General features: G+C 44.9%; 1 protein-coding gene across 2 annotated transcripts in view; it reads left to right on the forward strand.

Annotated features, from left to right (window-relative positions):
* Positions 1–23,015, forward strand: part of LOC105566866 — a 78,800-nt gene that overhangs the window by 42,006 nt on the left and 13,779 nt on the right. For both annotated transcript variants that reach the window (XM_012021236.1, XM_012021237.1), the window contains exons 5-6: positions 6,705–7,114; positions 9,666–9,729. In XM_012021236.1, coding sequence (XP_011876626.1) covers positions 6,705–7,114; positions 9,666–9,729 — 474 coding nt within the window. The remainder of the gene's footprint in view (positions 1–6,704; positions 7,115–9,665; positions 9,730–23,015) is intronic.

Here is a 23,015-nt window from a genome sequence, read left to right on the forward strand (position 1 = left end):
AAAGGACGCGCGATGGGACCCGACCTCGGATAAAATAAGAGGAACGCGTGGGGTACTCCTTTCTCCCCGCTGTGGCCCCCCGATTGCTCCAGAAAAAGACAGAGAGGGACCGACTCATCGAGCTGTAAATACGACTAAAAATTAGAAATTCTTTTTATGTTACGTACCTAACTGGAATTATCCTTTACACCTTATTTATCTTGGCTTGCCAACGTTTTTGAAATTAGCGTCGAGAGATATTGAAGCGAATATAAAACGCAAAAGTGACGTATGTGTACGTTATTTCTTAAAGATGCACGCAATCAAGCAGCGAAGCAGCGATGCATCACGATACCATCAGGCTATAGCGATTAATTCTGGCTGATTTGCATATGTGTTGGACAATCAGAGAAGATATTTCCTTCTCGTCTCATCCGTCCAAACGAGAGAGAAAATCGTAAACTCAGAGCATGAGCAAAAACGGCGAGACTAAAGGCCACTGTCAGGGAATTATTAGGGTTTCTACATCGTAAGGCCCCGCTGGCAGCACAGACGGTCGCTTGTGGTGGGGAGAAGGGCTCATTGCCTCGACACGTTTTCCATACGCGAAATCGCTTTATGGGGGTCGCTCCGAAATTTCAGAGGGCCCCATTACCGCGCTCGTCGGGAGGGGCCCCGTCGAGTCGAATTTCCGGCATTAATTCGACATTATGCGATATTCAAATCTGTGCCGTGGAATTTTTTCAGTCTAACGAGATTCTGCCCCGTTTCCCCTCTGCCTGCCCTCTCGAGCCCAACCTCTTGTTCGCTTGTCGATGTACGAGTCTCGAGCTCGCTCCATTATAGAAAATTGCGGAATATGCTAGAGTGTCATTTTCTTTTTATTGTCATGATAATTCTCCGCTGACCGTTCGATCATCGTGTGCGCGACACAGCGCACCTTTGCGCATCGATTGGTACTATTGTGTATTTCGTACGTACGTATATCATTATAAAATTTATTTGTTGAATTCTATTTCTTTAAAGCGTAGGTATAATTGCATTCGATGCTGTTGAAAATTTCCATGTTGACGTCTAACAAACTCGATACAAAGCGCCAATTTAAGCCTTAGTTATTAAATTTGAGTTTAATCTCTGCTAAGTACGCCACGTCTGTTTCTCATGTACGGAGAATTATTCGAGAATTATCTCATTGTACTCTCGGTCGAATCAGGCGCGAATGAGCAGCGATCGGACGACGGAGACTGACCGCGCGCGCGTGAGGACCGCCGAGTAGCGCGCGCGGCGTTCCTTTGTTCGCGGCCAGTTTCATTTTTCGAGTATGGAGGATAATTAATCTTGGGTGGGCATAAAAGGGTTTTCGGGTTCGGCCACGAGAAAAAATGAGCGCAGCTCTGGCGTTCGGCCGCGGCCAGTTGTTCCCTGGCCCTTTTTTCTTCCTCCCCTTCCTGCATCTTCCTTCCCTCAGGCCCCTCACTCTCCCCCTCCTCTCGGTAGACTCCTGCCCCCGCGCTTATTCTTCCTTCCTTTCTATCTTAACATTTCTCTCCTTCTTTCCATTTCTCCTGATCTCTTTTTCCATCCTCACTCCTTTCTTTCTCGTTTATCCACTTAGTTGCCTCCCACACGTAGCACCGCGGGACTCTAAACCATCTCGTAACCCCCATCTCCGATACCCGATGTGCAACCACCCTCGCCTCCCGTTCCCTCCTGCCACCCTCGCCTTCCTTTTTTTCCGGAATTTGAGTCAATAAAAAATCGCTTGGAACAAAGAAACGAACGGCCGCCAATTTCTCACCGGATAATGCCTGGGCCCATCGGCCCTGGGGAGAAGGCTAATCACGACTGGGCATCTCGACTTCTGTTAGGTGTTAAAAATGGACACCGCGGGGCCCTGCGTTCTTTATCTCGCGGCCGAGCCATGCGGATCTCGCCCTGAGACGTTAAATATTAAAATTTGGAAACGTTACACCCGGTTGTGCCCACCTGAGATCCTTCCTTTCGAGCAATGGCAGTTGTGATAAAATATCAGTAGAAAGCGCGCATCAATTTCTACTCATCTTACGAGACGATTCGTCATAAATCTTTAAGTGTCTACTCGTGCACTCTAAAATACACCGTAAATTGCAGCCTCGGCTATTTCCCGAAAAGTTGATTCATCAGATTTGTTAGAGAGACCTCGTTTTGCCTTTTTACTTATCCACTCGATTCCTTCATTCTCGATGAATGCGCGAGATCACGTTTCTAGCTGAAAGGTCTCTAATGACGTGAGTGCATTCACCGCGGTCGATATATCGTCCGCGACTACGATGAGCCGATAGGGAATCGGCAATTTATCATGGAGATGCACGCGAACTCGACTTTCCCTCGGAATTCCTCTCGATTAGGTACACTCGATGAATCGTCCGCAGTTGCTCGATTTCGAGTCCCCGTACGAGCACGGTAACTTACTTCCGTCGACGAGCCTAACCACGTATGTTGTTAGGCACGCGTAACGCGAGGCTCTGAACGCGCCCGTGTTTCGTTACACGACGACGAAGCGCTCGAAATTCGATTCTGGCGAGAAACAAGAAAGCCGAAGCCATCGGTCTGCCGGTAATCTCACTTTCGTGTTTAGAATACCGAATTTACGTAACGCTCAACGTCACGCACACGGCGGGATCGTGTTGGAAACCGCGGCGATTGAGTGATATTTCATCGATTATTGTTTCATTATTTATTTCATTACCTTTCTCTCTGTGTACCATTCGAATCTTGCGCTTTTCTTATCGTACACTGCGGAGTGTTGGCGCGTTCTTTCATTCAATGTTCTCACGCGGAAATTCGAGAACAACCACGGCGGAAGAGCAGCTTTCGCAGGAAACCAGCGACAACGATTACTCAGATTTCTCAACGAAAGGAGTGTCCTCGTGTTTCGGTTTTCCTCTTTGGAAATGCAGCTACCTTTTGCTGCATCCCTTCCGATTCTCCCCACGGAAGAGCGAACTACCCGTTCGCGGGTTGAGAGAGGTTGAGAGAGGTGAAGGAAGAGGAGAGGACTGCAACCCCCGAAGACGCGCCCAACCCCTGCGGGTCATAGAGAGAACGGCATTTTACCGACTATTAACTCGCCTTTACCCCTGTTTCTTACCCTAGCAGCCTGGCTAAAGGCTACCGAAGGGAAGGGAGAACCGGCGCAGGGTCCGCAGGCGCCGACGAGATAGAAACGAAATTGAAAAAAAGGTGCACGCGGAATCCCTTCGCGCGTGTATTTCTTTCCCTACTCGAGGTTCCTCGCGTAATCTCTGCTTTTTTTTCTTCCTGTGCTATTTTTACCCTCCCCCTTCTGCGATATTTCTCTTTTCACTTTTCCGGGCTTCCCGAGATGGACGCGTGCAGGTAGCGGGCCAGGTACCTGCGCGACTCCTCCAAGAGGGGCAACAGAAAAAAAAGGGGAAAAAACGCTAGATCTCTCTCCGGGGGTCACGCTCGATTTAATCCCTGAGAAAAATCGCGCGATCCCCCTCGCCCGGCGGAGTCGTCGCAGTCGATTTCGAGGGTTAACCGATTTCCCTGCGAAATTTGAAATCTGAGAGCGCGTTTTTTTTTCCTACCGTTTCCCCGAGCGCGGTACACCCGTTTAAAGGCTTAAGTATCTCGTAAAAATGGGCTCGAGGATACGAGACGAGGCCTTTGCCCCCTCTTTCTTTTTTTTTTCTTTCACGCGACTTCCGAGGTTAGAGGGTCGGATGTCAGTCACCGTCTCTAATTTGAACACCGAGCGTATGTTTGAATAATCATCCAGTTTGTTGTTCAATCTCTAGACGAAGATTTCAGCAAGGTATATATAACGTTATTTAATTACGATAATTGAAACTTGCAGAAGATAAGTTTTGATTCTCAAATCAGAGGAGTGTGAAACTTGTTTCGTAGAGGTGACTCTTAATTTCAAAATCATACAAATAATTTGGATTGTCACTTTTAAATAAGTTTATTTTATAAAGGAATTTTTTTTCCATAATTTATTCTCTTTTTCTGTTTCTATTTCTTTTGTTTTTACTTCATCAACTTTAATACCTAAATTTTCTCACGAGTAATAGATTTATCTTCACTCCCGTATCGCAACACGTTATGTTTCGCACGGTGTTTTATAAACGAGGAATCTTGGAAAGATGACTCGCTGTAACATGTTTTTTTACTGTGATTGTGTATCGATGGAGCATGACTCGCCGGCTATGTGAGACGATTTGGAGCAAAGATGAGAGGGAGAAGAGAAACATAGGATCCCCGCGGTGCGGTATCTCCTCCAGACTGGGCCTTAAAAATCGAGTCAATTTAAGGACTCGGCCGCGAGCGAGATACAGAGAAACGCGTATATGCATGCGATTCTTCAGGAATCTCCCTCGCAAGGATGAGAATTCATTTAATATCGGAACGAGCGTCGAATCTTTTTGCGCTATTTATGACGGCCCTTCTACGTTGTATGTTTTTATTAATTATAATCCCTTATTAATCCGTATGAGAAATAAAATTCTACCTTTATTCACGATACTCGAAAGGTATGGCAATTGTGCCTCGACGAATCTGAAAACTTGTGCGATACTGTGCAATGCCTGTACACTTTTCTCACGTAATTTATATGTAAAATACTTACTCTTAGATCCCACTTGATAAGGACCTAAACCAAAGGTCGAAACGGCCAGCTGAGGTCGATTGAAATTTGAAATTTTATTATTAATACTGGCAATCTGAAGCATATTTATTAATCTGAAAATGTTGCTAATATATAATTGTACGAAAAATACTTTCCCACCATATACAATCAGTTTTCCGTCCCTTCGGGGGAGTCCGTGTTGCGATGGATAGTCATTTTTCATCGACTGACGAAAATCGTGGTAAGCGAACCATTCATCGTGATATAGGACACTCCATTCGTTTAATGAAAAAAAGGTGGGAAGCGCCTAAAAGAGTAAAAGAAAGATCCAACCGCGAAAAACGAGGAAGGATAAATTGAAAAAAGAGATCCAAGGGGTTTCGTAATTTTAGTAGACGTCATCGATCTAACCTTTGGAAAGGCGTTTCAGGGGGGGTCCCAGAGTTCCTTTTTCAATAAAGGGATCTTTAAGCCCTTTCCCGAATCTAAATCTACTCCTATCATGCTCCTCTCTCGTTTTCCTCATTCGTCATCTATTCTCAGGGCTTACTTGCGCGAACGAAACGCATCCTATCTACCTGGTGCCCGCGGATTATATCCGCAGGGTAAAAATCCGTCGAAACCTTACCTGTCATCGAATCATGGAGTCGTTTGCGATTAAAACTTGATTTTTCTAACGGTTCGTATATTTTGTTAAATTAAAATTTTTTTGATACTTTTTAGAGAATCTTACATTTTCTGATAATATTTTACTTTTGTGGAAAGCAGTTTATTTAACTATATTTATCGCGCACACATGACCCACAAAATTTATTAAACTAAACTTGTTAAAAAAATATGATGTATAAATGTATAATATGTATAAATGATCGGCTTCATTAAGATTATCAAAAAGATTAAATAATAAACAGATATTATTTAATAGGGTATCGAGTAGTATTGGGAACTTTTTTATACTTTTCCCCGTATATAGTTCGGAGCAGATGTACCTGCCAGCAGTCGATTACGTGGCTTTTAGAGAATTGAGACGTCTCAATTTCACAACTTCGAACCCAAGAAAAAACTTCCCCCGTGGTTTCTCTCTTGTACTGCTTTGGACCAACCGCATATCCCCGTGGATTTCACCGCCTCTTCCCAACTTGCTATATCTTTTAGACCAATCCGGAAGCATATCACCCCTCTGTAAAGTCTTTTCAAAATTACGAAAGAGGGAAAGAAAGTAATTGCGAGGAATCAGTGTGGCCAGAATGCTGGCGAAGATCAGAACTCTAGAATATTCGCAAGATTGTAAATATGGGTATGTAATAGGATTTTAATTGTTCGACACAGTGGCGAAGCAATATTCTTTTATTTCTTCTAACTCATTCTTCTCTTATTAATTGAAATAATACATGCTGAGCCACAACCTCCTCTAGCAATAATTAAAAATAGTAATTTAATCTAGTAATCGTGAATTGATCCGAATGGATCATTTCCGGCCGATAGCTTACAATTTTATAACGCTTCTTATCGAGACTTGGGCATTTTTAGAGCGCAAAGTTTTCGCGTTCGTTTAATTTAAGAGGCTTATACGAGTCTCCATTTATCAAGCAGATACGCACGAATTTCACTTGTAATTGCAGCGAATTGTTAGTTAATAAATAACTTGTGTCCCTGAGCCTCAATCGTTTTGCTCGATTCGCTTTGCGGTCGGCTTGCTTGGAAAAGTCATTTATTAAAATTGGCCCCGATAAGAAGCCAAAGCTAACTATTTTATGGATCGCTCGAGATATTCCGCGGCTCTCGTTAAGCCTCACGGAGAATCGTAAATACGTCAATAACGTTGATACATCAACATTCAGATAGCTCTTTTCCCCGCTTCTCAGTTAGCTCCAATAATATATATTACGCATCTTGGATTTCTCAAGTAAGAAGTCGTATATCATTATCGATATCGAAAAACGGCTTCGTCATTGATTACGAAACGATTGAATCGACTCTGCGTTCTGCAAGTTCTCTAAAATGTATTAATATTTTGAATATTACCAAATTTGGTTGTTGTACGTTTAAGTCTTGTTGGACAACGTTAAAACGTCTTTCCTTGTTGTTGTAGGAAAAATGAAGGTAAAAGAGGAGAAGGACGCCTCGTCGATGGCGCCAGGAAGTCCACCCACGCCTCCGCACACTCCGCAAAGTCCGCAACGCGCGATTCCGTCTCTTGGCAATCTGTCGCAATCCTGTCAAACATCAAACGCAAACTCGCCGAATCTGCAGCAGCAGCAGCAATCGCAGCAGCATCAATCGCAGGAGCAACAGCAACAGCACCCCATACATGCCATGGCTAATTCACCGTTGAGTCAATTACTGGTGCAAAATCCGGCATTGGCGCAACTGCTGCAACAAAATCCTGCGATTTTGTCGCAGAATCCGCAATTGGCGCAGCTGCTACAGCAGAATCTGCAGGCTCAGATGGGCAGCGTACTCTTTCAAAATGTAAGGCGGGAAGAGTCCGAGGAATCCAGAGTAAGTTTTTTTTTCGCCTAATAATTATTTTACTCTGGTTCCATTCCAGAGTTCATTGCACTTCAGCCGTGGTTGTAGAATAGAATCTTCACTTCCAGCGAAGGTGTCGTTTAAGGTCTGAAACAGCAATTTTTACAATCGCTCGCAGATTCTAAAGATTATTATTACGAGGAATTCAACAAAGGCGCAAATGTGGGCATTTATCGAGCGTATTAAAGATTTCAAGCAGTGTTGAATCGCCGCTAGGTATTTCGTCAAAAGCCACACAACCGCGGGCTATCCAAAAACAATACGCGATGACTCATTCGACTCGAGTCAGATCATAAAGTTACCAACGGGAGCTGTGTGAGCTTAAGTGTGCTAGAATAATTCAGCGCTTCCTAGAATCGTAAGCGACGAACAATCGGTTATGATACGTCGTAATAAAAGTCGATAGAGACTTCGCCGCCTGGTGATCATTCGCTTGTTGAATATCTTCGAGTTTTCTGTTATTCGTCGAACCATTTATTTCCACAATTCGCTTCGAAAATTTCCGTATCACTGGCAAACCAGAAAGTTGCAAAATCTTTTGCAATAAGATTATCATATACTTTTCTTATAAACATATTTGACACTCAACGATTGCGAAGACATTTCGTCAAATTCGTCTTCTCGTAAGACACAGAAAAATAGATTTGTTGTCGAAATTAAGGCAAACGGGTTTTGACAATGTAAAATTTAACATGATCGCATTATCATTAAGTTACGATCAACGAAACGATTTCGCGGTAATCGCAGTACAAATGCTAGAATACCAAAGAGGAGACACGAAACCGCGCAGACGATCCAGCTATGGGATCGCTGCTGTGGAATCCCATACAGGGAGAATTGAAATTATTCCCCCGATTTTTGTCGTGTCGTTTACATTATTTTCGCCTTTGAATATTAATGGGCATATGCTCTCCGGCGTTATGGCACAAGAAGTAACAACGGCGTATAATACTCGAGTCTTAACGTTATTCTATTGTTTGCAAATCAGCTCTATTGTTTTCTCATATACCTCTATACTCTCTCGCGTGCCCTCTCCTTGCTTCTCCTCGTCTTCCTCCTTCTCCACCTCCTCCACCTTTTCCTTCATCGGCGTGTCCCCCTCTTTCCCTTCTCCTTTTATCATCGTCTTTCTTTCTCTTATCGTTACCCATACTCTCCCTCTTCGATTCTCTTCTTCCTTCTCGTCACCACTCTTCTCGCCCCACCCCTGTCCCATTCCGATCTTTTTCTCTTTCTTCGCCCTCTGCGCTTCCCCCTCCGTGCCTAGATGCACACGTCCGCATTATATACATCGTGATGCACATTATTTTCCATTTCGCGTTCGCGTTTTCTCCATGTCAATTTTTTTCGTCCGCGATAAGTGCATTAATTTAGAGCCGTATATCGCGACTATTAAACATGTCTGGTTCTTTATTCCCCTCGTTTCTCCGCAGAATCGCCGACGGCGTATGCGAAAAGATTTTCCCAAGCATCCTGCATTCGCTCGACGTTATTATGCGCGATACGCCGCAATCCGTAATATTAGGTACGGAAGGTAGCCGATAATTATGAGCGAGGAATATAAATGTTCGATTAGAGATTGCAGAATCGATGGAACGCAATGGTCACGTACGCGAGGCGAGTTCTATTAGATTCGACGGAATTAATCGATTGTTCCGGCGCGCGTTCGATCGAGCGCACGAGGTTGCTCCTCGTTAGGAGTGAAGTTCACAGATCGGTATGGAGAATCTCCTCGAACGACAATGACGCGTCACGGCGTAATAGAATACGTTTGTGCCGTATTTATATACGAAAAGTAATTCGAAACTTTGGATAAATTTGCGTGCCGAGATATTTCTTCAAGTGGTTTCAGTCGCAAGTCGCGCTTCGTTCGCTCTGTTTAGTTGAAGGGAGAAATTAAATCGCGAGTGATTTTCGAGACGGACGGAAAATTCAACGCCAACGAAAGGAAAGGGGACGACGGCGAGAGACAGACGACGATGTAGTAACCGGTTCATAAATTCAACGACATGGCTGGCTCGGATCTTAGCTAGGGCTTCAGAAATCGTACAGCATTCGAATAATTTGCACCGCAATGGGGCTTCCAATATGTGTCGTTTCTTCGTCCGATCTCTCTCCCTTCGAGTAGCGTCTCTTCTCAGGTCTCTTGATTTTAATTTTAGCGCCTACTTGAATATTCGATAAATGTAGTCGTTTCGCAAGTGAATGAGTCCAATATGCGACACGTCGATATAAAAATTGGTTGGTCAAAATTGAAATGCCGTGGCAGATATGCCCCGGGATAATTTCATTACTTGGTAGCAGTAGGGTTAACGAAGGATATTAAGCGGCCATTACGAGCGAGCCTAAGGCCGTAACGCGATTAGTTCGCGGAATAGCCGGTCTTTCGTACAATAGATTTTACGGAAACATCTCGCGTCTGCCGCGTGGGCGGCAGGGTCCCCCTTTCGCTTCGTCCCCTTCGTTCGCGTACGGCCCTGGGCACGCCGGTGCATTGTACATCGTAATGTATTTCTTTTAGGTACCGCCGACAATAGCGAGCCTGGCGGCGATGAAGGTGGAGGCAGCTGACCCGAAGGTTTCCGGTGAGTTACTATTTCCTCCTGCTGACGGAATTATCGGGATCGTAATTAGATTCGAATCGAGACTGCCGCGTTCGATGACCCTGCTTGCGCGAACAAAAGGAAGGTGAAAAAAAAGAACGAAGCGGAAAAAGACTCGACAGTGGCGGATGCGAAATCGTCGACGTTCGCCGCCGCGATCTAGTTAGACCGGGTGATTTGTAATCGACAGCTTTAATCGTTGAGTCTATGATTAGAAGACAATGTTGCCGATCGGACGCACGACGAACGCCTGACCTTTAACGGCGTCGGGATAGAAATAATTGGTATGCGTTCGCGTTCGCCAGAAGTCTGGCCGCGTGTATTCCGGCTGTCGGAAGCGGTCGGATGTGTGGGGCGAATTGAACATTCGTCCGCAAAATTCAAGTCGAACCCGAAAGCTTTTATCAGCAGCGGTTTTTCGCATCTTCTCGCATACGCTCGCTGCAGGAATTACCTTGGCTGCGAAATGCCTCCACTCGAGAGAGAACCCATTTCCGTTTCTCCTTCAAAGCGGATTTCCCAACGAGAAATTAATAATCGGCCGCTACGCGTGGAGAACAAGCCTGGAGAAATCGCGCGTCCAGCGTGCACCGAGCACAGTGGGCCCGCATCTTTGAGTAATTATCGCGCATTCCTGCATGCCACGTGACAAATCTCAAGCTATACGTAAGCCGACTCTCAAGTGCCGTCGGCTCTCCCCGCAGCCTTTATTTGTCTCGATCCTCGCGAACCCGTGAATCGTGGCGCAACCTGACGAATCGCGGCCGTCCGTCGCTTTCAGTGTTTTGTACCCAGGGGCTGTTCCCCCTTTATTGGAATATCCGCCCACAGCATTATGGGAATTATCAAGGAAATGGGATGAGTGCCAACGCGGCTCCCACGAGGGGTTCGAGGGGGGGATGCTTCGACCGCCAGTGATAAAAGAAACCCAGGATTTATCAATCTCTCTCTCTCTCTTTCTCTCTCTCTCTTCCTCTATTCTTGTCCCTATTCTTTGAAGACACGTTTTGTGTACTCTGAATACTTTTGAATTATGTAAACGCGCAATATATACCTAGTCAAATGAAAGACATCAAAGCTTCGTAGGTTTTGATTTCATTAATTACTACAAAGACCGACCCCGTGATTAATATCCCGTGATGCGGAGTATTTTGAAATTAATCATTACTTTGATGAAATCGGGAATCCATTATTGTGTATAGAAATATTGCTCGCTGCATACTGGTGATAGATGGAGCACTGCATTACGTAAAGATGCCGATGTTCCTCCGAGGCATTATTAAGATCAATCGTTGCTCCCCGCCGTCATTTCACTATCGGCACGCGAATCACCATTTTTCTCGAAAATGGTTCGCAAATGATTCGTAATCTGTGGCCATTGTGCAATTCCTATCCGTCGAAACCGTGAAAAGAGTCCGCGACGGAAATCACAGCAATCACGACGAAGAGAGATACACGCAGAAAGAACGTCGAATAGAGAAAGAGAGTGGGCGGCCCCCGTTGGATTTTCTCGTCCAGTGACATATTCCCACAATTTCGGATCGGCCAATCCAACGTCGGCCGGACGATATTAAACGCGTGGTGGGATCTGCTGCGAAATGGAATAAAATAAAATGTGTACGTTGTTCGCGCGCGACTATGCAGGCGGTTGCGGAGGCAAGGGGTATCGGCGAAAGAAAGAGAACGCGAGCATGCGAGAGAAAGATAGAAACGTGAACGTATGCGTACGTGGAAAGGGAAAGAGAAAGAAAACGCCGAGAGAAAGAGATGTGAAGAGAGAAAACGAGAGAGCGGGAGAGAGAGAGAGAGAGAGAGAGAGAGAGAGAGAGAGAGACGCTAGCAATCAAAGCTGATTAAGCCCACAACTGGGGAATCTGTGGGGCCAGTGTCTCACGCCAATCTTGCCCAATCAGCCGGTTGGTCGGGGAGATTTAAAAAATAGAATGCCTACTGTCAATTGTCCCATAATTTAAATAAATCGAATAAATGGACAAAGTGGCCAATTAGAGTAGTTGCTGGTTGCTGCTTTAACGCATTATTCTCTCTTTCTCGCAGTGTCTTCGACTCTCCTCTCTCGTCTCTCCCTCCCCTTGTCCTCCTCGTGCACCCCTTCCTCCTCCTCTGTCTCCTCCTCGCTGAAGATGCTATCCTCCTATTTCCCCCGTCGTGCGCTCCCGATATCGTCGTCGTCCTTTTAATTCTCCGCGTTTGACATCGACGTGCCGCTGCCACCTTGTCTTCGTAGAGGTGCCTATATTACGCCGTGAAGAAAATCACCATCAATGACGTGCAATGTAAACGTATCATGTGTTTGTGCGAGATTGGTAATTCGAACATTAGACTGTTAAGCTTCGGTAGATTCGCTACAAGCGCGAGTTTTCCGGAATCGCACTACCAGTCTGTCATTTACCAAGATTGGTATCTCGAATAACAAGCTCTTACAATTATCTATATAGATGTCAATAGTTTTGCTTTTTTTTTATTTTGAAATTGATATCTCGCACATCACACTGAGAACTGTGTTTCTCAATTGCATGCATAAATTTTCCAGTACCGATACCACTTAACTCGTTCTAAAATTAATTTTTAATTAATGAAAGTTTTCCCCGCTAAATTTCCTAAACATATAAATTTTCCCGAATCAAACAGCGTACATATATGTACACGGAATAATTTCAATATCAATGGTCCAGACATGAGATTATACCGCATCTTTGCAGACTCGTTAAACCTGGAAATAAACCTAGTTGCTACCATTTTATCGCTGAGCGTAAATTTGAGATACATCCTTGAAGGTAAAAGGTAAAAGGAAGAAAATGATTCGCACTCCACCATCTCGGTCTAACTGGATGACGGGCATTTCTCGCTGGCCAAATTCTACCAGTGGACTTTACTAATTATAACAATTTACGACTTTAACAATTATCGCCGTTGTACGTGCGCCACCAGCCTGCACCTGTTCGACATACATACGTTTGCGAACAAGTTTAATGGCCTCATTGATATCTGTAACCATCAATTTCGTACAGATACAATTTAATTAAGCCTCGCTATCGCGCTACGACTGTGAGTAATATCGACAACGTCGATTCCTAACGATCGCATCTGTCAATTCGTAAAGAGAATCGCTTAATTAGTCCAGACGCATAATTCTTGAAATATGACAGCGCAAACAATTTAGAAAAAAAAGATCGTTCATCTTAATATTTTTATTGTTTTTATTCTGTTCCCTTATATATATTGTGTGCACATATGTCGTAATAAGTAATTAAGTCGCAATGAAATGATCGTCCTGGAAGACAGTAATTGTTAGAATTATACTTTTCTTCGATATAATCGACGGAGAAATTGTTATATAAACGACTCCCTTGACACGTTTAATTACACGAAACAGACTCGTTAACGCGAAATTACGTCTAGAAGACGGATATTGTAGGTGTTCTATGTAGATGCGCGTGTTCCTGCCTACATGGGTTGCCGGTCTGGGCAGGCGGCCGAGCAAGCAAGCAAATAGCAAATAAAGCATAAACAGGAGCTACGATAAATAACTGGTGCACCGCTTTCTGCATATAGCCTCGGTTATGAGCCCTTCAGGGCCTCGCTGCTTTTTCCCCCGCTGGCCTCACCGAGAGAACGATCCGTCGCCCCCACTAGATTACCTGCCGGATCCACGTACGTGCAACGATTCAAACACCAAAGAGTTAAAGCCTCGGCGACTGTTAGTTTCTGTTCATAACGCTCGGACGCGGGCAATTTTTTATTTTAACTGCCTTCATATATAGTTTTGGTGAGCAATTTGAGATCGTGAAAGGTATATTGGACTATTATCGCAAGAAGAGTATGTTGTATTCACAGGATTGCCGAATCAGTTTCGATAGCCAAATATAGTTACCTATTAACTTAAAAAACTGATTAGCATTTACTCTAAATCAATAACTCCATCGCCCATTATATATAACTTTAAAGATTATTCAATTAAGGAGTGACGTAAGATATCTTGCGAAATTTATTCTAAATTTCTTGGACATTGTATTTAAAAAATTAAATGAAGCAACACTTATTATGTCTCGTGTCTGTATTTAAATAAAAAATTAAATATCTACTTGATATTTGAGAAAAAACTTGACTAGAATAGAATCTGTCATTTTATGGAGTTTTGTTTGAACAGTCATCTTTGTAAGGGAATAATTTTTCATTTGTATGTAATTCTACTGCTTTTCGCGTTAATCTTCGTTTGTGTTTGAACTCGCGAAACGGATTTCATTATTCGAAATTGAACGACGCGATTGTGATGACAGACGATCGCTGTTTTGTTACCACGTCCGTTTCTCGGGCGAGCAACCGTTAGCCTTGAAGAAATACCATTAAAAAGCGATATGTGCAGTGAAAGAGAGCGACGGAGACGGAGAAGAAAACGAATTTCACGGTTCATTCGAAACTTTTTAAACGAATTTACACGCACCGTCCGCCACGCTTCGAAGGGGTTGAAACTTTACGTATTAACCGCTAAGTAAATATTTGACAGGTAAATTACAGCCTGCATTGTTCTGCTTTTTGTCTTTTTTTTCTCTCTTTTTGAAACGCTTGGCTTTATCGAATTATTGAGAAACGCAGGCAATTTCTTCGTTCGTAATGAAAGCGACAGTTTATTGTTCCCGGCGAGATTTTTCGATGCGACGATAAAAATACAGTAACGATTTCTGCCATCGCATACTCGCGGTAACGATTGCCGCGGTTCACCTAGACCCGCGCAGACAATAGCCAATTTCGTCGAGGTGGACGCAAACAATGCTCGCGCCATAATTCGTGGTCCACTCATGTTCTCAGGCGTTCTCGCGAAACGGCCCGTCATCACCGGTCTCCCCATCGTCATCCCCTGCCTCGTAAAAACCCAGCAGCGCCTGAAAGACGGAGGAGAGATACGAAATTTTATTATTTATATATAAAATTTATTATATCGCCAGTCCGGCCCCAAGGGGCTCAACGCCAGTGACGGGGCCCTTCATCCTCGTCCCCCTCTCCCACGTTTCTACGACGTCTTCTCGCGTCGTCCCGTCGTCGGTCTAATTTATCGTTCTTCAACTTTTTATTAATCTCTTACCTCCCGCGGAATCGCGATCATCGCATTAAAAGGATGTCGCGGCGGTCACCGAAATGCATCGGTACACAGACGGAATGTCGTCCCTCATTTTTCGCTCTACCACCATGTCGCCGAACCTCGTCCCTTCAATCCGAAGCTCCCGGAGTCGGCGATTCCATCTTCCTTCGTCTTTTTCCTCCGTTCCGTATCGTTTACGTGGCTTCGATGCTATCGGGCTGCAGAAGAAAGACATTTTTCCGTAAACGCGCATTGTACTCTTCGCTTTGCGTAAAAAGGGGATGGTGCTTCGATGTTGAAATAGTTAATTAATTGTTACTACATTATCGTGCCAAATATTACAATCGTTTTATATTAATAAAATGTACAAGATTTGTGCGAGTACACTGTTCGTGAAAAAAAGTAAGTAACGCGACGAGCTACATATAAAACTGTTAACGTAACACGTTCCAAACTCTCCGATAACAAGCTTTACGACAATATCACGCGAAATATTTAGAGGTCCAATCAACCTTTACCAAGAGTAGTATTAATATCTGCCATCCTTTTTGTCGATCTTGGAATTCCAGGGACGTTCCCTTCTTCTCCTTTTTCTCCGTCCACCGGTTTCCCCGTTCAGGATTCGACGGATCTTACGAACTTAGCGTACGGGAAAAAAGGGCCTCGGCTAATTAATAGAGCGGGATCCAGACCCCCGAAGGGACCGGAGCGCGCTTAGGATCCTTGCGAAAAATAAAATACACTCGTGGAGTAAATTAACGGAGAGCGGGAGGGGGGGCGGGCGCAGGCTGCCGCGAGCTAATTAATAGAGCGAGGATTCGAGGAGTGGAGGAGGCCCCTGAGAGGATTCTCGAATCTCCGCTCGTTTACGCTCGTTTTTTGCACGGAGGATGATCCCGAAGATCACGGTCCACGCCAGAGATTTCGCTCATCACCTTGCGCAACGTGTCATTTACCTCATTACGGAATACATGCCGAAAGAGTTTTATGCAGATTTTGAATCCCGCCATTCTCACCACGATTTTGACTGGCACCGCTAATTACAGTGTCCAGCTTAATTAATTCAATTCCTCGCAGTGCTTTATGCGTTGTATTTTATCACATGCAATTCCGAGGGAGCAAAAGAAGCTAGAGGCAGCCGAGACGATAAAAATGGCTGGTTCGAAAAGGGAATTGCGAAACGGACGAAACGAATGCCGCGATGTTGGCCGCGCGATTGGCCCCGATCGATTTGTATCGGGAAACAACTATTGGCAATCGCATGCCGTCCTCGAAACTCAGGAATCCATCGTTGCTCGATCGGACGATGGTCTCCCCGGTCTCCTCCGCCCTGCTGTCGTCGCTTCACGTCCTCGTTTTTTCTTGGCCGTCGTTTCGCGATTTTTCAATCGCCAAGAACATGCCTATATTCTCATATCGGCTATATCGAATTATCCGCGCGAAATTAGAATTAGACAAAACAACGCAGTTCACCTTCGAGGCGCGAGACAACATTCTTCTCTCGTGCCGAAGTTAAATAAAATAATTATTTTGAGCAAAGGATAACTGTTGTAAGTAGGTGAAGCGCAAGAAATAAATTTTCCGAAATCAATATCTAATAAAAGACGCGTAGCAGACTCTTGGAAGCCAAATCGAATCAATAATGAGCTCTAACAGTTTACGGCCATCAATCTCAGAGGCGCGGAACGTCTTCTCTGTAACGTCACCCTAGTTAAACGTCGTCGATAGGTCTGCGAAGCCCTTCACCGCGTTTGCCGCGAAATGAAGACATCGCCGACGGATGACTCTTAATCATCGCCGACGAGTTCGAAAGTGGACTCGCGCCGAGAAAATTACACGGTGTGTCCCTCGGGTCCGATCGTTGATCAATCACTCGTCCGAGAAAGAGACGACGGCAGGCTCGTCAGCACCCTCGGACACACTCGCCGCGAGACGAAGCGACCGATCTTTTTCTACTGCACCTTCCTCGACTGTCGGCTTCGCGTTTTGCGCCTTTCCGGCTGTGCAAATCACCGATCGTGACCGCTGCAATTCGGAGCAGTTCGATTGCAGATGGTGCGGATGCGTGTCTCAAGCCGCTTGTCGTGTTTCCGTCGTCAAAATTCATACGACGTCGAAATTTAAACGTTAACTCGAGTTTTCACGCAAATCTCTCTTCTATCTTTCTACGTTTCTCGATGACTTGTTCGAAAATAAATCGACTCTAGTCCGACTGGATCTTCTGCACCCGGGATTTTCAAATCATATCCGCGTCTTCCGTTGCTCGTATCTCGCTTACGCTCGAAAAAAGGGTCTCCCGAAATATACGGAATATCCGCGGGCGCATCGTCGGTCGGCATCCGGTTGACTATTTCGAGAATATAATCACGAAACGAAGCGCCTCGCCGCGCCGCAGGCGCGAGGGGGTCGAGGGGTGCATCGCAGGGAACGCGAAAGAAGAGAGAAGACGAAAAAGAGATTGAAAGGAACGCGCTTCTCCGGCGGGGAAGAAGAGGCAACTCTCTTCTCTGCACAAGAACGTTTTGCGTTTCCACCGTTCTGTCGCCTTTACTGATTCTCGTTCTTCGTCGCCGCCGCGTGTTTTGTTCGTCGTCAGAGTCCTGGCTTGTAATGAGCCGTACAAAGTTCGGTTATACATAGTGGGGGCATTATAGGCAATGTGTCCGCGATTAATGCCCCCAGTTTCCGATCACGTCCACCAGGATGATGCCGGCCCAAGTTTTCGGACGCGATATCTTTTCTTCTCTTTTTTTCCTTCCTTCGTCCAGTGGGTGAAGAGCGCTTGATATTCAGTTGGAACGTTGATAGTGTGAGATAATTCTACGAGATCTTTCGGAACGATTGAAAAGGCAGGCCGATCTTTCAACGCCCCTTTAGCACTTGCTCGGTACTGCTTTTCCGTTCTTCTGCGAATCCCTGTGATCTGCGATGCGCGGCCCGCTTTTCCCCGAGAACGAAGAAAACCGCAGACTCCCGCGGGCTCGTCGTTAATAAATAGACCTTTTCTCCTCCCTCGTGTCTCGCGCTCTTCGCCGCAACTCGCTCGCCCGGAGCTCGTTGCCACTTCGGCGTTTTAGTAATTCGAGTTAGCTCTTCGACTCTTCCTTCTTCGTCGCTTCCCCTTCGGCATCCCTCCGGCTCCATCGGTCGTCCGTCTGTTATTTCGCGCTTGACGCGAAAAGCAAGAAAAAGGAGAATTGGCGGCCTCCGTGCGAGTACCGGCGGTGGAAACGGCCGGGAGAGAGAAAGAGAAAGAGAGAAGTAAGGGGAAGGGAGAGAGAGCTAAAGAGGGTCGAAGAGGGTCGAGACCAAGACCACGAAGTCGCTGATTGTTTTAGCGCTAGGCCAAACTAAAACGGCCTGGGAGACTCAGAGGGTCAGGGCCGTGTGTGAAAGGATTTCAGTACGGCGATGAGTTTTTCATATAAACAATTAAATAAAATTCATAAACCTCTAATGTGAAAACACAAATACAAAGTAATAAAGGAATAAGAGTCAAGACAGGATCTTAGTGTCTGAGTCATTTTTATTTCAAGTCTATTGCGAGAAATAATACTTCGTCCAGGGTTTGAACCTGCACCTCCCACCCACTAGGCGGGCGTCTCACCAATTCGACCGCCGAGGCGTTTTTCACATAAATCATTTGCTGTTAATTGACGCACACGTCAATAAATCTTTTTTAAACTAGACTTTAATCTGTCGCTTCTAATGAAGTGTTATGAAAAGTAAATGTACTCTCGCGTTTTACGAGAAAAATTAATATTGAGTCAATTATTATTTACAACAGATTCCAATATATTTGGAGTACACATATTCATTTTTTCCTGTCATATTCTGTCTTGTTTTGACGAATACTTTCCGAATGTATCTGACATGTCGATGATTTAGCAATACGGCCTCGTGAATTTTCCAATGTAAGAAGATCGCTCCAAACCGATCCTGTTTTTCTCTTTCGCGCCCCTTTGCATCTCTTTCTTTGCCAGTACGCACGAGGCGGAGACGATAGGCGCGATGCGTGCCAAATCATGCGAGTGGAATCGGAGAAATTTAAAAAATATTCTAAATTTAATTACCCCGCTGTGGACGACCCTCGGTCTTTCGAAATCGTGCGGGCTGCCAATGCTAGTGTTGAAAAATAGCCAATTGACGAATCGTTGCTCGAAGCGTGATCGAAGATCGCTTTGGCGCAAGAAGTTTAAAATCTCAAAATGGTTGTCGAAACGCTTAAGTATGCGAAATCGGTAACCGGTGAAAACAACAAGATAATAATATAATTCTTAAAAAATTAATATTTTTGTTACCTCGAGAAAAACTTTAATTGAACAAATCGATTAAGTAGTGTTTCTAATGAAAAATTGACCATCGATTTTTCTGATTAAGTTTTCCGATTAAATTATGGATATATTCGATGAAATTTATCCAACAACATTACGGTTAACGATGAAATTTAATCAAAAACCCGATTATATTTTTCATCGGATATGCAATGCAAAATATATCCTCCGATTAGATAGGCCAGGATATTTTTATTCTGATAGTTTCAGTCATCGTCGAATAATGTAATTAGATCGTACAAAGCCACGAGTAAGTTTGCATTCAGACGTTATTTGACATTCCACGGGAGATGAAATAGAAAAAGAAACAGGTGAATAATTTAATGATTCTCGAGTCTCCGGCGTCGATGAAAAATAGTGACGAGCTTAAATAGTAGCCCGCGCTCGTTACGCGCTCGTCCAACCGCCTTGTTAAGCTAACAGTCGTATAACCGCGCCCGGAGAATATTCAAAGTTATTAGATACGCGATCTCGTAAATCACGGCTGCTGTGCGGCACTTGGTAAAACTTCGGAATGCCTGGTACCGGCGCGCGGATAAGAGAAAAATCGGCGCGGGCGCGTACGCGCATCAAGGATACCTTGCCGGTACACGTGCGAGTCTGTATGACGCTCATAGAGCAAGCTCGTTGCGCCAGTTTGTCGTAAATTTCCGTTAACGAGCCGGCCGCACCGAGCTGTGCGCTTTTCTCAGGCAACGCGGTGGACAGGGAGAAACAAAAAACCACCCTGCGAGAAATATGAAGCCGAGGGTCCATTGCGCGTGCTCGCCCATAATTTTCCTCGTGGAAATGAAATTGTTTATTGGCACGCCATTATTAACGCGGACAGATAACCGACCGCCGTCGTGATCGACGCTGTTGGCATCGTGCGTGATACAGCTCTTGTTTATCACCCGCGCCGCTACTTCAAATTCGAAACAGATGAAGACGGATGAACGCGGTCGCAGTCGTTTTACTAACTGCTGGCCGGACCAGCGGAGGCGAACGAGGAGTGAAAGGAGGACTTAATTCTCTAGAAAGCTAACACGAAACGATTAACGCTAATCTGGTCTTACGCAGCGCCGGTACCAGAAGATTACATGACCAGCAGGCGGAAAGCACAGTATTACATCGATCATTAGCAGTTGATGTGAACTTTATTAATCGGACAGCCATAAATAAAATATCAATGTGCGAACAGTAGATGGCTATTTGCAGTCGCGGTTGAGAATTGCTGATAAACGTTAGTTACATTTTTAGCACCAGTACTGGTAACTTTTGAGAAATTCATTTCTATTGTGTGTCCTGATTCAATTGGCTCTGACGGTTTTACAATTGCCGATAGAGCTGCGACAAATCGCTTCCCTTTGACCTTATTCGACCGTCAATAGGGGTAATCGGTTTCCAATGTTTCATTACGACTTTCATCGATAGATCTCCCCGACGTCGAATCTCTTTATTTCTTCATCGCCACCCCGCGTCACCCCCCGCGCCAAAAATCCACTGAATGAAGATCTATCGCGCGAGTGGGGGGAGACTCTTCCTCTCTCGATCACGGGAATCGAATTTCTTGTTTTGACAGCGGATCGCCGATCCGTGGCGAGCTGCGTTTTGTCAGGCTCGCCGAAAACTTTCCGAAAGTCGAACAAAGAGAAGCGAAAAAGAGAGGATCGCGAGGAGCAAGCCGGCGCGGCGGTTTCCCCTTCCGGCTATTTGAATTTGTAGAAAGGGTTCGCTTCTGTTTATTTTTTGGGGGCCAATGGAGAGGGAAATTGTGTGCGTGCGAGGGGGTAGATTGCGCGCGCTTATATATCGGGCCTAATGTTACACACGGCATTTCCCCTCGTAAAAACTGTGCGCGTCCTACGTAAGTAAGCTCACGAGGGAGTGCGTCTAGTGTAAAACCGAGGAGGGGTGGATGTGAAAACTGGAGCTGGAGTATTAAGTGCCGAGTACAGTTTTACCCGGATCGCGCACCTTTCTTTTCCACATCAAGACATCGTCGTGTTGTCAGGGTTTCTTTACTCGTACTCGTAAATACCGACACAGATATAGAGGAAAGTTCTCTATTACGAGATGAATCGAATTCTAATTGAGATAAGTAGGCCTTCAACGTCCAAATTCAATTTTTCAAATCTGGAACACGAAAGAAATTTTTCCTATAGCACAGTTGTTCCAAGAAAATGAATCCAGGTAGCAGGTGGAATCCGTGAATGTTGGCATTTTACAGAGTTATTCTATATCGATAAAGAGCGAGAATTTATTTGTATGTTCGATTTAAAAATTGTATCCGAATATTTGGCACGGCAACGCGTCCCCTCGTTAAATTTAACGCGCCCGTCATAAGTAAGGGCGCAGAGGGTTCGCAACGTTCTAAAAAAGAAGGGGTTGCATAAGGGGGTCAAGGGGAGGGGAAAGGAGAGTAAGAGGGTGTATTAAGTAGTACGCGTGTAATACTGCCCCGAAAAAAATCTATACGCTACAGCGTCCGGCGGGACGAGGGCGAGCCGGATTAAAGAAAGAGAGACTAGCGAACCCCCCGTTCATTTACCGTGGGTAAAGCGATACCAGTGCCGCGATATTAACTAACGCGTCCTCGTAAAGCAAAATCGAGGGAAAACGGAATCGAAACGGGTGCGTTTGCCATTTTCGCGATATGAAGATCTAGACAGGCAAAGTCTGATTCTTTACTGTTTTCTCGATTTCCTTAAAATAATGCTACCGTCACGGCAGGAATGATCGCGGCGCCAATCGTAAAATTGTCGCTTGCATGTTATAAATCCTAAGGCGGTATCATCACGTCGACGCATCTGCAAGCATCTGTTTAATGCTCGATTCTCCGACAGGAAAGTCACGACACGTGTACCCGTTTCTTAAAGCCGTTACGTTGAGATCGTCGAGTTGCATAAGCTAACTGCGCTGACGTTGATTGGATGAAAGAAGGTACATTAGGCATGTGCGCAGCGAAGTGGAAACAATAAGAGTATAGCGAGAGACCGAATCTTCCTGAATTATTAAAAACCCGTGTTGTCAAATCTGTAAAAACTTGCGCGTGACTACGTTCCGATATTGCGATATTCCTGTGACGAAGAGTCTTTTTTTTTTCTTATGAAAATGATATCGCGTGAAACGATCCAACGTTGAAATCAGTTGCGTTTGATGGGCATCTATCGAGATATCCTGTGCGAATATGGAGGCCAAAACAGAGCGATGCAGGGTCGGCGACGAACCTATTCTTTCTTCCCCCCCCCCCCTTTCGGTCGTCACCTCGCGCTACCTTCCCCGGTAAAGAGGGCGGACTAATTATAATGAACCCGTTCGCCACGAATGGGAGAACGGCCATAACGACGTTTATTCTCGTCCCGAATGATTCCACGGCCTACGACGGTCGCGTCGAGCAATAAGAAAAGGATGAGTCTCCAGAAGAAACGCGGCGACGTCACGCCAACAGAGAAGGTGCTAAACGGGTGACGGCAATCTCTTTGTGGCGCCAATTATTCCAGAAATGCATTTTGAATTAAGTTTTGTCACATTAGAAGCTAATAGACCACTTAGAGCGATGATTTTTACTTAGGGGACGGCTAACGTTTAAAGGATGGAGTGTTTTTTGGAGACAAGTGCTACGTTTTATCGTTAAAAGATTTGCAGATGAACAGTAAAGTAGCAGATGTTGAGTTTACGGTCAATATATTTATAACGAGCGGAAAAGGGTATAGAATTGTTATAAAAGTACAATTTATTTTACATCGCGATGTCGATTACGAATAATTACAGAAACGGACGCGTTTCGACATTACGACGTCTTCTTCAGCATATTTAACTATCGTAAGATAAAATTCGCAAAAAGAAAGTTGTGT

Source organism: Vollenhovia emeryi, unplaced genomic scaffold (assembly GCF_000949405.1).
Source record: "Vollenhovia emeryi isolate VEMERY1.0 unplaced genomic scaffold, V.emery_V1.0 DF939142.1, whole genome shotgun sequence".
Classification (NCBI taxonomy): domain Eukaryota; kingdom Metazoa; phylum Arthropoda; class Insecta; order Hymenoptera; family Formicidae; genus Vollenhovia; species Vollenhovia emeryi.